Below are 11,640 nucleotides of genomic sequence, written 5' to 3'. Positions count from 1 at the left end.
TGGTGTGGTGCATCCTCTTGGAGTATGAATTGAGACTTGTCTGTAGATAACAAATTATTCTTCTTTGGGTACTGTGGTGAATCCTTATTATACACAACCAAAAGTCTCAGTATACATACGAATCGGATAAACTTGACTGATGAGTTTGGGAGTGGGAAGTTGGTATGCTTAAGGCGTAGCAAAGTTTCGAGGATTGCAATTTAATGAGGGGAATCACCCCCCCCTTCCCCTCCCCACCCACCTGGGTTGGCTCCAACTGGTTTTGATTCCATTTGAATTGGAATCAATGGAAGCAGATCCCATGTCCAGCTCTGGGTTGTTAAACCTTAATGACAATGCTGGTAAGGATTCATGAATATGAGTTTAGTTAAGGGGTTGATTCATGCTGAAGGCAGAACTACCTGGCCAGACAAGACAACATGACACTGAGTGCTTTGCGTTTGCAAAGTATAATTTGTTGATCATAAAAAATAAAAACAAAAAAGTATAATTTGTTGGGAAATTCCCAGAGGCATCCCAGAAACTTGCATGTGGACATGTACAACATGGGTTCTGTTCATGGGCCATGGTTTTAGTTGAGTTGATCATTGTGATTTTTTTTTGGTAAAGATCATTGTGATCTTTGGGTATATAGGTTATGGTTTAGATTTGCCATGTACAGATACTAGTGTTCTATCTCAAGTCTCAAGTACATATCCATCTTGTCTTGACAACAATATCTAAAACCTTGTCCTAACTTAATGAGGTGGTTTACATTGAGATTCCAAGCAAGGACGAGCGTGAGGATCCATGCAAAAAGATTAACGAGTCATAACTAATTATAATAAGTGCCGATTGTCAACTTGACGCACTATTACAAATCAGTCACATCTATCTTGTCTTTATTTCCCCTCCCCCCCCCCCCTTATTGTTTCAATACAAAAGTATCACACATAATCACAGTATCAGGTACTTAATACCACTGGTTTCATCAAAAGTAGAATACAGTATAGTAAAACAATGGGAACAAAGATTCAGGCTCTTTTGGATGGATTGTGGAAAGTGATTCCTCAGTCCCATTTTTGTCATGTGGCCTGTCTAGTGGTGATGAGAGAAAAGAGTGTATAAAGTAGCGAAATCTATGCGTTTTTATAGAAATGCAGGCATTATGATGGGTTTGCTGAAAATCACATATTCATGTCAAAAAGAAGTCCACCAACGCAACTGTGACTCCAATAGAAAAAGATTCTATTTTAAAGATTGTTAATGGCCCAAACGAAATCTGTGAGATTTTGGATGGAACCGAGTGTGAAGATACACCCATTTAGGTTAACGCAACTGACTGTGCACTGATTGGACTCCGATAAAAATAGATTTTCTCTCGATGGTCACTATTGGCTGAAATGGAATCTGTGGGATTTTGGTAGAACCAAAAGTGATCATCTATTTAGGTTAAAAGGAGTCCAACGCAACTCTCTAGATGTTGTTCGACTAGCAAAAAATATTTTGTTTTGAAGGCTGTCATTGGCTAGAATGAAATCCACCGAACTCAAGGTGCTTAAAACCCACCTCCTCGGGGTTAGGGCACAACAGTGAGCACCCTAGTCCGAAAATAATATTTTAGCTGATTTTTGGCATTACAACAGTGCAAAAATGGTATTTTGAGGAAAATTATATATATATATATATATATGTACAATATATGTCAATTTAACAAATTATCTACATTTTCAAATAATAAAATAAATAATTAAAAAATGTGAGGTGAGACAAAAATAAAAAAAAAAAAAAAAAAAAAGGCTTCGCAAACTCAAATTTGCATACATTTTACCGGCGTAACTTAGCATTTTGTGCTAGTGCACTTTAGCAAGTTTAGGCTGATTTTCGGACAAAATTCCTGGTGGGATATATGGAGACCTAATTGTGGAATTTTGACGATCCATATATCGTTGGAAATATTAGTTGTAAAATTCAAAAACATAATCAAAATCGCAACCAGAGCAGGGGACCCGTGAAATAATTTTTTTAATGAAATAATAGTCAAACGGTGTCATCTTCGCACCGAAGTCTGTCTAAGCACACTCTTTAAATGACAAAATAAAAGTTTCTTGGAAGTTTTAGCCCATTCTGGGAAAGTTGAATTATCCTTATCCAGTATACTGGTCATCTTCCATTGTTTGATTGTTAAGAGCGATGTCAAAATCATTTCCTCATTGTTTGGAGGTCATCTAGGGCAAAGAAAAAAAAAATCAATATTTACACTACCCAATAACTAGAATTATCAATCTCCCCACTTAAGTGACAAATATGGCAACTTATGAACAAAAATTTCCTTCATTGCTAGTGAGAAGCAGTGGTTTCTATGCTTATGCTAGAGTATACTTCTATACCTTTTTTTTTTTTTGAACTACTCCTGTACTATTATTTCTACCATTTACGCATATTGGTGTTGGACCCGGTGGGGATTTAAAAAAGAAAATAACTGATGGGAAATGTGCCTAATATCAGATGGGCTTAAATTATTATGATTAAATCTTGGCAGATTTTCCCTTCTTCCTCCTAGTATCTATCAAACAAATGGTTGGCCTTGCCTCCTTTGTTTGTAGGCATATGCTTTCCTCTCTAAAGCTCACGTCTCCTTTTTGGATTATCTTCAATCTCGTGTGATCGATAGGCAATCATCTCAGCCTCCCCCTTCAAGTGGTATACGCTGCTGGTCTCACACCCCCCCCCCTCTAGGCCTGTCAAAATTAATTCACATGCAATTGTAGTAAGGAGACCACCAAAAGGTTGACTTCGTTGCAAGGGGTTCTTATAGTGAAGTCTTGTGGCTATTTTAGAGCTTATTCCTTCCACTTCTTTGTTAGTTGCTGAAGTGAGTGCTCTCTGATCATCTTTGTTACATGCTATTTTCGAGGGGTGGCCTTCAGTCATTTTTGAATCAAATTCCAAACAACTTATCTTAGCTATCAACACCAATAAGTTTGATCTAAAATCATTTTGGTTGTGGATGATATCTCTCAGTTGTTATGTTCTTCTGTGGAGTGTAACTTCCGTTTTAGTCCTCAACTAGCGAATTTCATTGCTCAATCTAGGGGTGTCAATTCCTAAATCGAACCGGTAAAACCAACCGGACCAAACCGATAACAGCACGGACCGAACTGAACCGAAGCCTTATTGGTTCGGTTCGGTTTGGAGTATTGCAACCCCAAAACCAAACCGAACCGCACCGAAAACTAGATGAATCCGAAATCAAATCGAAACTGGCCCAAAACCCAGACCGAAACTGAAACCAAACAGGTAAGAAACCGAAACACTCAAAAATTCATTAAAAAAATAAAAAATTGCGTAGTTTTGTATACATTTGTATGGAAAGTCGAATCCAAACTGGACCAAAAACCAAAACCAACCCAGTTACAAATCGATTTAAGAAACCGAAGACAAACCAAAATCAAACCGCATCGAAATCGAAACCAAACCGAAACCAGAATTTCCTTATTGGTTCAGTTTCGGTTTCAGCTTTCCCACACCGAAACCGACTCAACCCAGACCGAAACCGAGCCGGACCGACCGATTGACACCCCTAGCTCAATCCCTTTCCCGTAGGACTTTTTCTTCCTCAATGGCAATTAGCTTATTTTGTAATGACCCCTATCTCAACTCAGTTGTGCCTAGGAATGATCCTTCTGCAACCGTTTCTTCATTGAATGAATGAATTTCAAGTTACTAAAAAATAAAAATAAAATCCTTAATTATACTAATTTTCTTCTTTAACTAGCCAAAGCTAAGATTATATTTGTCGATCAAAGAAATCAGTTGGAATTCTATTTGTCGATCAAAGAAATCAGGTGGATTAAATCTTAAGCTTTCTTCACCTATAAATGAATCAATTATGTGTAAGAAAGCCTGAGAAGTTCTAAACCCCCAAAACTCTTTGTGGGGAAGGATGATTAAGTCCAAGTACTTTCTTGATATTAATTTCCTCCATGCCACATACCTCGTAATGCATATTGGGGGATGGAAATCTGTATTCCAAGCCCGTTATACTCTGTTGAAGGGCCTTTTTATTAGAGTTGGACACAGTCGATCTATCAATCATTGGATAGATCCTGGATTTCAAGATTTCCTCCTCCAAGTTCTCTGTTTCCGCTTCCACGAGATGCTCCTCTCAATGTTGCTGAACTTGTCAATTATCAAGGTAACTACTGGAAGTCTGAACTCATATTTTATTGGTGGCCTCAAGAAATAGTAGAAGCAATTTTATCTATTCCCTTGCCAGTTCCCTACTGAAGATACATCCATATGAGCTCCTACAACAAAGAGCAATTTCATTGTTTCTGCAGCCTATCGACTTGCTCTTCTAGGCCACATTTCCAACTTCAATCCTATTTAGTAGAAGATATGGCATATAAAGACAATTCTTAAAGTAAGATTTCTTATATGGAAACTAATGCTTGACATAATGCTACATTGGGGGTCTGCTTATCAGTTGGGTCATTCGTTTGGATGGTCTTTGCCCATTATGTTCTTAAACACATTTAGTCACCTCAAATCATTTATTTCTTCACTAAGCACTCACATGAGCTATTTGGATTGCTTCTAGTTTTCAATTGAGCACTTCTTTTAACAAGATCCAGGATTGGGTGGCCTTTATATTAAGCATTCAAGTCAACACTTCACCAAATCAAGGATTTGTGGTATTGTGGTAAGCATATTGTGGCATATTTGGATCTCATATACTAATGGATCATTTCGTCACTCTATTCCTGTTGTACCTGCCCTTTTGAGACGAATGACTTCATTTGTGAATACATATTTATCTTTTCAGATATTGCCTTCACAAATTAGTAGGATCATCATCTCATTTGCTTATGTGACAAAAACTCTCATAATACAACTAGATATTTTTATTGCAGTTTCTTGGAACTTCACTCATCTCATCATAGAAAGTGATAATTTAGAAGTTATTTATTTATTGAGACCGATCGCTTCTATTCCTCCTCGGAGAATATCAACAATTATTGATGATTGTCACATATTAGCATCACCACTCAATTCTGTTATCTTAACTCATGTTTACCAGTAAGACAATCATATGGCAGATACTATATAGCTTCTTTTGGAGATCCGTCATTTTGTAATATGTTATAACTCTCCACCCTCTCCTTCTCTTCTTCATTGTCTTTGGATGTTTGTAATACTTTATTTCCTCACATTGTATATTTTTCCTTATTCTGTAATTAGGTTTTTCTTCTATTAAAAAAAAAAAATTAAATAAACAAAAAAAATTATTTAATAAATTTATTAGTTCATTATTTCTTTCTTAGCTTCCTTTTTATTTCTCACATTTTCTTAAAAAGGGTCTTCCTAAGTTCACTATGCATACTATTGTTATGTGATCGGTAAGCCCACTTTATGTACAGCCATGTGATACAATGAAGAGTATTATTTTACTATACATAGATGTATTGTCCATGTGAACAAATATTGAATTGTACTCTTTTTTTTTTTTTTTTAACATATTTGTAAAATAAAATAGAAAAATCCGTATCCTCGGAACCCAAATCCTACCGTCCATATAGCATCAGTTCATATCTCTCGAACTTTCCCACACAAGATACACTCATACACAGACCTGTCTCTTCTTCGGTTCTACTTACTTCATGCAAATAAAGTAAATTAAAAAGTTATTTACGCTTTAGCCGAACTCCGAAGAAGCCCCTCTCAATAGGCAATTTTCGCTCTTTCTCTATCTCTTTCTCTCTGAATGTACTGGAAGCGTTCTCTCCACAGATCCCCAAAAATCACATCGTTGAAAACCCTAATCTTCTCTGAATCAATCTCTATTTCTTCCGATCATTCCTTGTTTCTTTGTTTTTTCTTGGCCTTCCATGATTGAATCTGTTGGAGAAAGTGAGTTTTGAATCCTTTACCTTTCAGTTCTTGGTTTTTTCTATTGTTTGAGTTGATCCATTTCTTCTCTTTTTAGTCGGACTGATTCTGGGGTTTTTTGTGTGCGAAAGTAGAGTTGTGGAGAAGCAGTTTAAGGGGTTTCAGGCATGAGATTTGATGAACGATGCCGGAACTGCGTAGTGGAGTCCGCAGGGGCCGAGCAGCACAGCTGAATCCGATCGGAGGTGAGAAGTTGATTGCCAAGACTAGAAGAAGAAGAACAGTAAAGAACAAGAAACCGATCGATGAGAATATCGTGAGGGGTTGTGTTCCGACAACGTCTCAGCAGGTTGAGGAAGAGAGGAAGGAAGGCGGAGGAGCAGGCGCTGATTTTGGCAGATTAGTTGGTGCTGGTAACGAAGAGGTTGGAGAGAAGCAGATGGACGATTACGATAGCGGGGGGAGAAGCGCTGACAAGGCTCCTGGTGCTGAGGATGAAGGAAGCACTGCTCCCCTTCCTGAAAAGGTTTCGACATTTTTTCTCCTTTGTTCCTCTCTGTTGGTCATTGCCTTGTGCTTTTCGGTTTGAATGCGGATGGTTGGAGATTGTGGTGCTTAAGTTTTTGTGTTTTGAGAAAAAAATTGTGGGATTTTTTTTTTTTATTTCGTAATGTTGTGAAAGTACGCAGTTCTTACCTTTTATTTTATGGGAGATTGAGAACATATTGGTAGGAGATCCTTATGGGGTATTCTCAGTCCCTTCTTTGAGCTGAAACTTGAGTATTGTTCATCACTCCCCCCGCCCTCTTCTTTGGTACTAAAGTAGCTGGTGGTTTATCATATTAGGTGAGGAAATATGATACATTAGGACTGGGGAGATTGTTATGTAGGCTATGCATACTATTCTTTCAACCGTTACTAGAATTCTGACTTTATGAGTAGAGCTGGGTTTCCATTCTATGATTTTTTGCATGTTGTGCAATAGGGACAGAGTTCATCCTTTTCCTAAATGTGAACGAGTTGGAAGCGAACAGAGTTTTAATTCTTGTTTCTACCTGGCTTTCAACCTGCACTTTCTATGAAGCTCTAGCAGGATCTTAAGATTACTTTTGACAAGTGAGCAATTGAAATTTGAGGAATCTATGATCTATCCTACTTAATTCTAGGGGGATGGAAGAGTGCACGTGGCAGGCTACGCATGATTGGGATTCCAGCTGTGTGGTGAATCCCACTCTGATCTACGGTTGGGGTTGCACTGTAAAGTGGGACGTTGGCCTAGCATGGCAGCACTTGGAGTTGGCCTTTAATATTTTTTTTGGACTATATTTTCTTTCTATGTAGTCTCTGTATTCCAATATGTCACACATGTTCTTATATTGTCATCTTTTATAGTTTCCTGATTTAACCAGAAAACTGCATATTTTTCTTGATAAGCACTCCTCTCAGATATGTTGGACAAGAACGAAAACTCAAAATATTGGAATTTGATCAAATTGCTAAACTCTGATGTGACCTTCAAATTATGTGCCATTCTGGTGTCTTGGATCATTTTGTCCATTCATGTTCTATTACTTCTGCTCATTATTAATTAGGACCAATGTTGCAGTTAAAGGAGGAAAGATATTATGAGTGATGTCGTTGTTAAATTTAACTGTAATGGGTAGTTCCTGAATATATTTGTTTGGGCATGAATCATTCTCTGGTTTCTTTGCTACAGGTCCAAGTGGGTAATTCCCCAGTGTACAGAATAGAAAAGAAGCTGGGCAAAGGAGGCTTTGGGCAAGTGTATGTTGGACGACGTATTTCTGGTACAAGTACTGGATCTGGAGCTAATGAGGTATGGTATTCATTTCCGTACAGCATGACTGCGTAATATTGCTTTTGTTTGATCTCATCTTTTGACATGTTCTGTGATCACTGTATTGTAGGTTGCCTTAAAATTTGAGCATAGAAGTAGCAAGGGATGTAATTATGGACCGCCTTATGAGTGGCAAGTTTACAAGTATGACTCCTTATATTCTCTTTGTTGTATACTTTAGTTATCTTCTACATACTCCATAAATATTGTTGAAGTGTGTACTGCGTCCAACAATTTATAGTCAACCTTTTGTATTACATGGCAGCACTCTCGGTGGCAGTCATGGTGTGCCAAGAGTCCACCACAAGGGCCGCCAAGGTGATTATTATGTCATGGTACGTTTTCATTTGCAACTATCTCTATGGTCGTCATATAATGACATCTTATGGGCGTGTTTCTGGGATTGCTTCTGATAATTCATCATCCTTCAGGTTATGGATATGCTGGGACCAAGTTTATGGGATGTTTGGAATAACAATGCTCACACGTATGTTTATCTGAGAAGAGCTCAATATGTTCTTTTCAGTTTTTATCCTGACTATTTTTCTTTTTTAATTTCTAATTTTACTTTACTAACTGCAGAATGTCCATTGAAATGGTTGCTTGCATTGCAATTGAAGCAATCTCTATTTTGGAAAAGATGCATTCTAAAGGGTGAGATTTTTGGGCTATGATATCTCTGTCTTACCTTTTAATGGTTTTTTTCTATCACTCCTAATTGGCATGCATGCAAGCATTTGGTTGTTCCTATGAGTTTTTGTAATACTGATATTGCTGGTTTTAAATATAATTTTTGGCAGGTATGTTCATGGGGATGTAAAACCCGAGAACTTTTTGCTTGGTACTTCAGGGACTGCAGATGAGAAAAAACTGTTCCTTGTTGATCTTGGATTGGGTTAGTCTAACTTGTCTTCAATGTGCCATGTTCTTACTCTGCATGATATCGAGTTTCTTATTATTTTATAACCTGTTGGATGGCAGCCACTAGGTGGCAAGACAGTACAACTGGTCAGCATGTTGATTATGACCAGCGACCTGATGTTTTCAGGTATTGGCATGAATATTCTGTTGGCCTTGTTTTTGGCTTCCTCATGGCTTATTTAGAACTCAATGCAATATATGCTATTTGCGTGACTATTATTTTGGCTTTGCAGGGGGACAGTGCGTTATGCTAGCGTGCATGCTCATCTTGGAAGAACCGGAAGCAGGCGAGATGATTTGGAATCTCTTGCTTATACATTAATTTTTCTTCTTCGTGGTCGCCTACCTTGGCAAGGCTACCAGGTATTCCCTTCTCAAAGTTTACATTGATGGCAAATGTCAACATTATGTTGTGTATGCATTTCTTATGATTTATTATGGCTCTACTTTGTAGGGGGAAAATAAAGGCTTCCTTGTCTGCAAAAAGAAGATGGCAACGTCCCCAGAAACTCTTTGTTGCTTTTGCCCACAACCTTTCAGACAGTTTGTGGATTATGTCGTGAATTTGAAATTCGACGAGGAACCTAACTATGCTAAATACATTTCCTTATTTGATGGGATTGTTGGTCCAAATCCTGATATCAGACCAATTAACACTGATGGTGCACAGAAGGTACTCTCTTTTTATGCCCCGTACTATTATTATTTTATTTTGCAATCTTCGATGGTTGATTATCTACTGTGCTAGTACATTCTAAATGCCAATTGGAACACATCTAATGTATGATTACATGTTGTAAAGCTTATACATCAGGTTGGCCATAAGAGAGGCCGGTTGACCATGGAGGATGAGGATGATGAACAGCCAAAGAAAAAGGTCAGGATGGGGATGCCTGCAACCCAATGGATTAGTGTCTATAATGCTCGCCGGCCAATGAAGCAAAGGTATACTAATATTTCACAAAATGCTTAATTAACACTACAAAATGTTAGTGGTAGCTCATGGATCTGTGTTGCTGTAGGTATCACTATAACGTTGCAGATGCAAGACTTGCACAACACATTGAGAAAGGAAATGAAGATGGTCTATTTATTAGTAGCGTGGCATCTTGTTCAAATCTATGGGCCCTTATTATGGATGCAGGCACTGGCTTCACTGCACAAGTTTATGAACTCTCACCCTTATTTCTTCACAAAGTGAGTAATTTCTCGCATCTCCTTTCCACCTGAGGCAATTGTCTTGGGGGTTCTATTGTATTTCTTCCTGGCTGAATGTGACATTCACTCTATGCTTATGACTGAAGTGGCTTGTATTTAATATTTTTATATTTGTCAGAGTCCCTTTCTTATTCTATTTTGTCATTTTTATAGGAATGGATTATGGAGCAGTGGGAGAAGAACTACTATATTAGTGCAATAGCAGGAGCGAACAATGGAAGCTCATTGGTTGTAATGTCTAAAGGTCAGCATCCTTAACTTGTTTTTAGTTGGTTATGCGGCTTTTATTTCCTGTTCTCTGAGCTGCTTTTAATTCATTGGTTGCAGGTACACAGTATGCACAGCAGTCATACAAAGTTAGTGATTCGTTTCCATTTAAGTGGATCAACAAAAAATGGAGGGAGGGTTTCTATGTCACCTCCATGGCCACCGCAGGAAATAGATGGGGTGTTGTTATGTCCCGTAGTGCAGGATTTTCAGACCAGGTCTCATTGGTTTCTGTGAAATTATTTTTTATTGCAATATGATATTTTTGAATGATGGATTAAATCTGATCTCATTTTTATTAATTTCAGGTTGTTGAATTAGATTTTCTGTACCCCAGTGAAGGTATCCATCGAAGATGGGATGGTGGTTATCGCATCACAGCCACTGCAGCAACTTGGGACCAGGCTGCTTTTGTTCTGAGTGTGCCTAGAAGAAGACCAGCGGATGAAACACAGGAGACTCTTCGGACAACTGCTTTTCCTAGTACACATGTCAAGGTTTGTTCCTTGTATTAATTTCCCCCTCCCCCACGGCCACCCCACCCCACCCCACCCCACCCCAATCACAAAAAAGAAAAAAGAAAAAGAAAGTAAGCAATCTTTGACTGAAATCACTATGGTGGTTGTTTGCAGGAAAAATGGGCTAAAAATCTTTACATTGCATCTATCTGCTATGGTCGAACAGTTTCATGAGGCTCCCAATTTTTTGTTGAGTTGCTTCCAGATTTTATATTGGAGATACTGCTCACTTCTGGGTGCTGGTTCTTATCTCTTGCCATCTGATTGGAAAGCTGCAAACCCCTCAATTTCTGAAGTCAATCTGCTGCTCATTGCGACACCTGGCCTGGAGAAATTTTGATGTGTGAAACTGTTAGTTAATTGCTCAAAATCTGATATCAGCTATTACTAACACATTGTGCTGTGTCTTTGTCAAGAGTGTAAAAATGCTCTTGCAAGTAATATTCATGATATATCAGTTCCAAAGATATGATGGCATTTTTATTGTCGTGAAGTTTGTATAGCCCTGAATAATGATTACTTGATTAAAGGCATATGCACAGGTCATGTTTTGATTGCTGTTAATGGTTGATGGTGTTCTGAGAAGTTTGCATGGTTTTTTGGTTTTCTTTTGAGTTCAATAATATACTAGATATTTAACACTGGCCTTAATATTTGGGTCAAGACTAAGAAAACATGCAGAAAGCTTCCTACTTGTGTCTTCAGATGCTGTGGTAGCTCCGTCTTTATAGATGATGTTCTAATATTTTATTCATGTGCTCTGTTATGTACTCAGCTAGGGCATATTGTGAATGCTTTCCCCTTCCCCATTGGCTGTTCAGATCAGAGTAGTCAGTGCAAACATAACGCGCCTTCCACTTGACTATCATCTGGTGCATGGAAAAATTTCCATGCTAATTGGCCCTTTCATGGTTATCTGTACCATGTGCTGTGCAAAACCCACTTTTTTGGGTAACCTGATAACTCGGACGTTCTATATTGACTCAT

General features: G+C 38.1%; 1 protein-coding gene across 3 annotated transcripts; it reads left to right on the top strand.

Moving 5' to 3' along the window:
* Positions 1-5,661: 5,661 nt before the first annotated feature.
* LOC122062015 (casein kinase 1-like protein HD16) lies at positions 5,662-11,217 on the top strand. 3 transcript variants are annotated; one of them, XM_042625650.1, is made up of 17 exons: positions 5,662-5,892; positions 6,006-6,397; positions 7,589-7,708; positions 7,800-7,873; positions 7,995-8,064; positions 8,161-8,216; positions 8,312-8,383; positions 8,530-8,624; positions 8,711-8,777; positions 8,884-9,013; positions 9,105-9,323; positions 9,465-9,595; positions 9,673-9,847; positions 10,022-10,112; positions 10,196-10,353; positions 10,444-10,632; positions 10,768-11,217. In XM_042625650.1, exons 2-17 carry the CDS (start codon positions 6,056-6,058, stop codon positions 10,825-10,827), a joined length of 2,049 nt encoding a protein of 682 aa, XP_042481584.1. In that variant the 5' UTR covers positions 5,662-5,892; positions 6,006-6,055; the 3' UTR covers positions 10,828-11,217. The 3 variants fall into 3 exon arrangements, with proteins under 3 accessions (XP_042481584.1, XP_042481575.1, XP_042481581.1); XM_042625641.1 differs by having other exon boundaries at positions 5,663-5,892; positions 9,453-9,595; XM_042625647.1 differs by having other exon boundaries at positions 5,663-5,892; positions 6,003-6,397; positions 9,453-9,595.
* Positions 11,218-11,640: the final 423 nt, after the last annotated feature.

This window comes from Macadamia integrifolia, chromosome 2 (assembly GCF_013358625.1).
Source record: "Macadamia integrifolia cultivar HAES 741 chromosome 2, SCU_Mint_v3, whole genome shotgun sequence".
NCBI classification, from domain to species: Eukaryota; Viridiplantae; Streptophyta; class Magnoliopsida; order Proteales; family Proteaceae; genus Macadamia; species Macadamia integrifolia.
The sequence above is the reverse complement of the archived record's forward strand: the minus strand, read 5'-3'. Positions and strand labels throughout refer to the sequence as shown.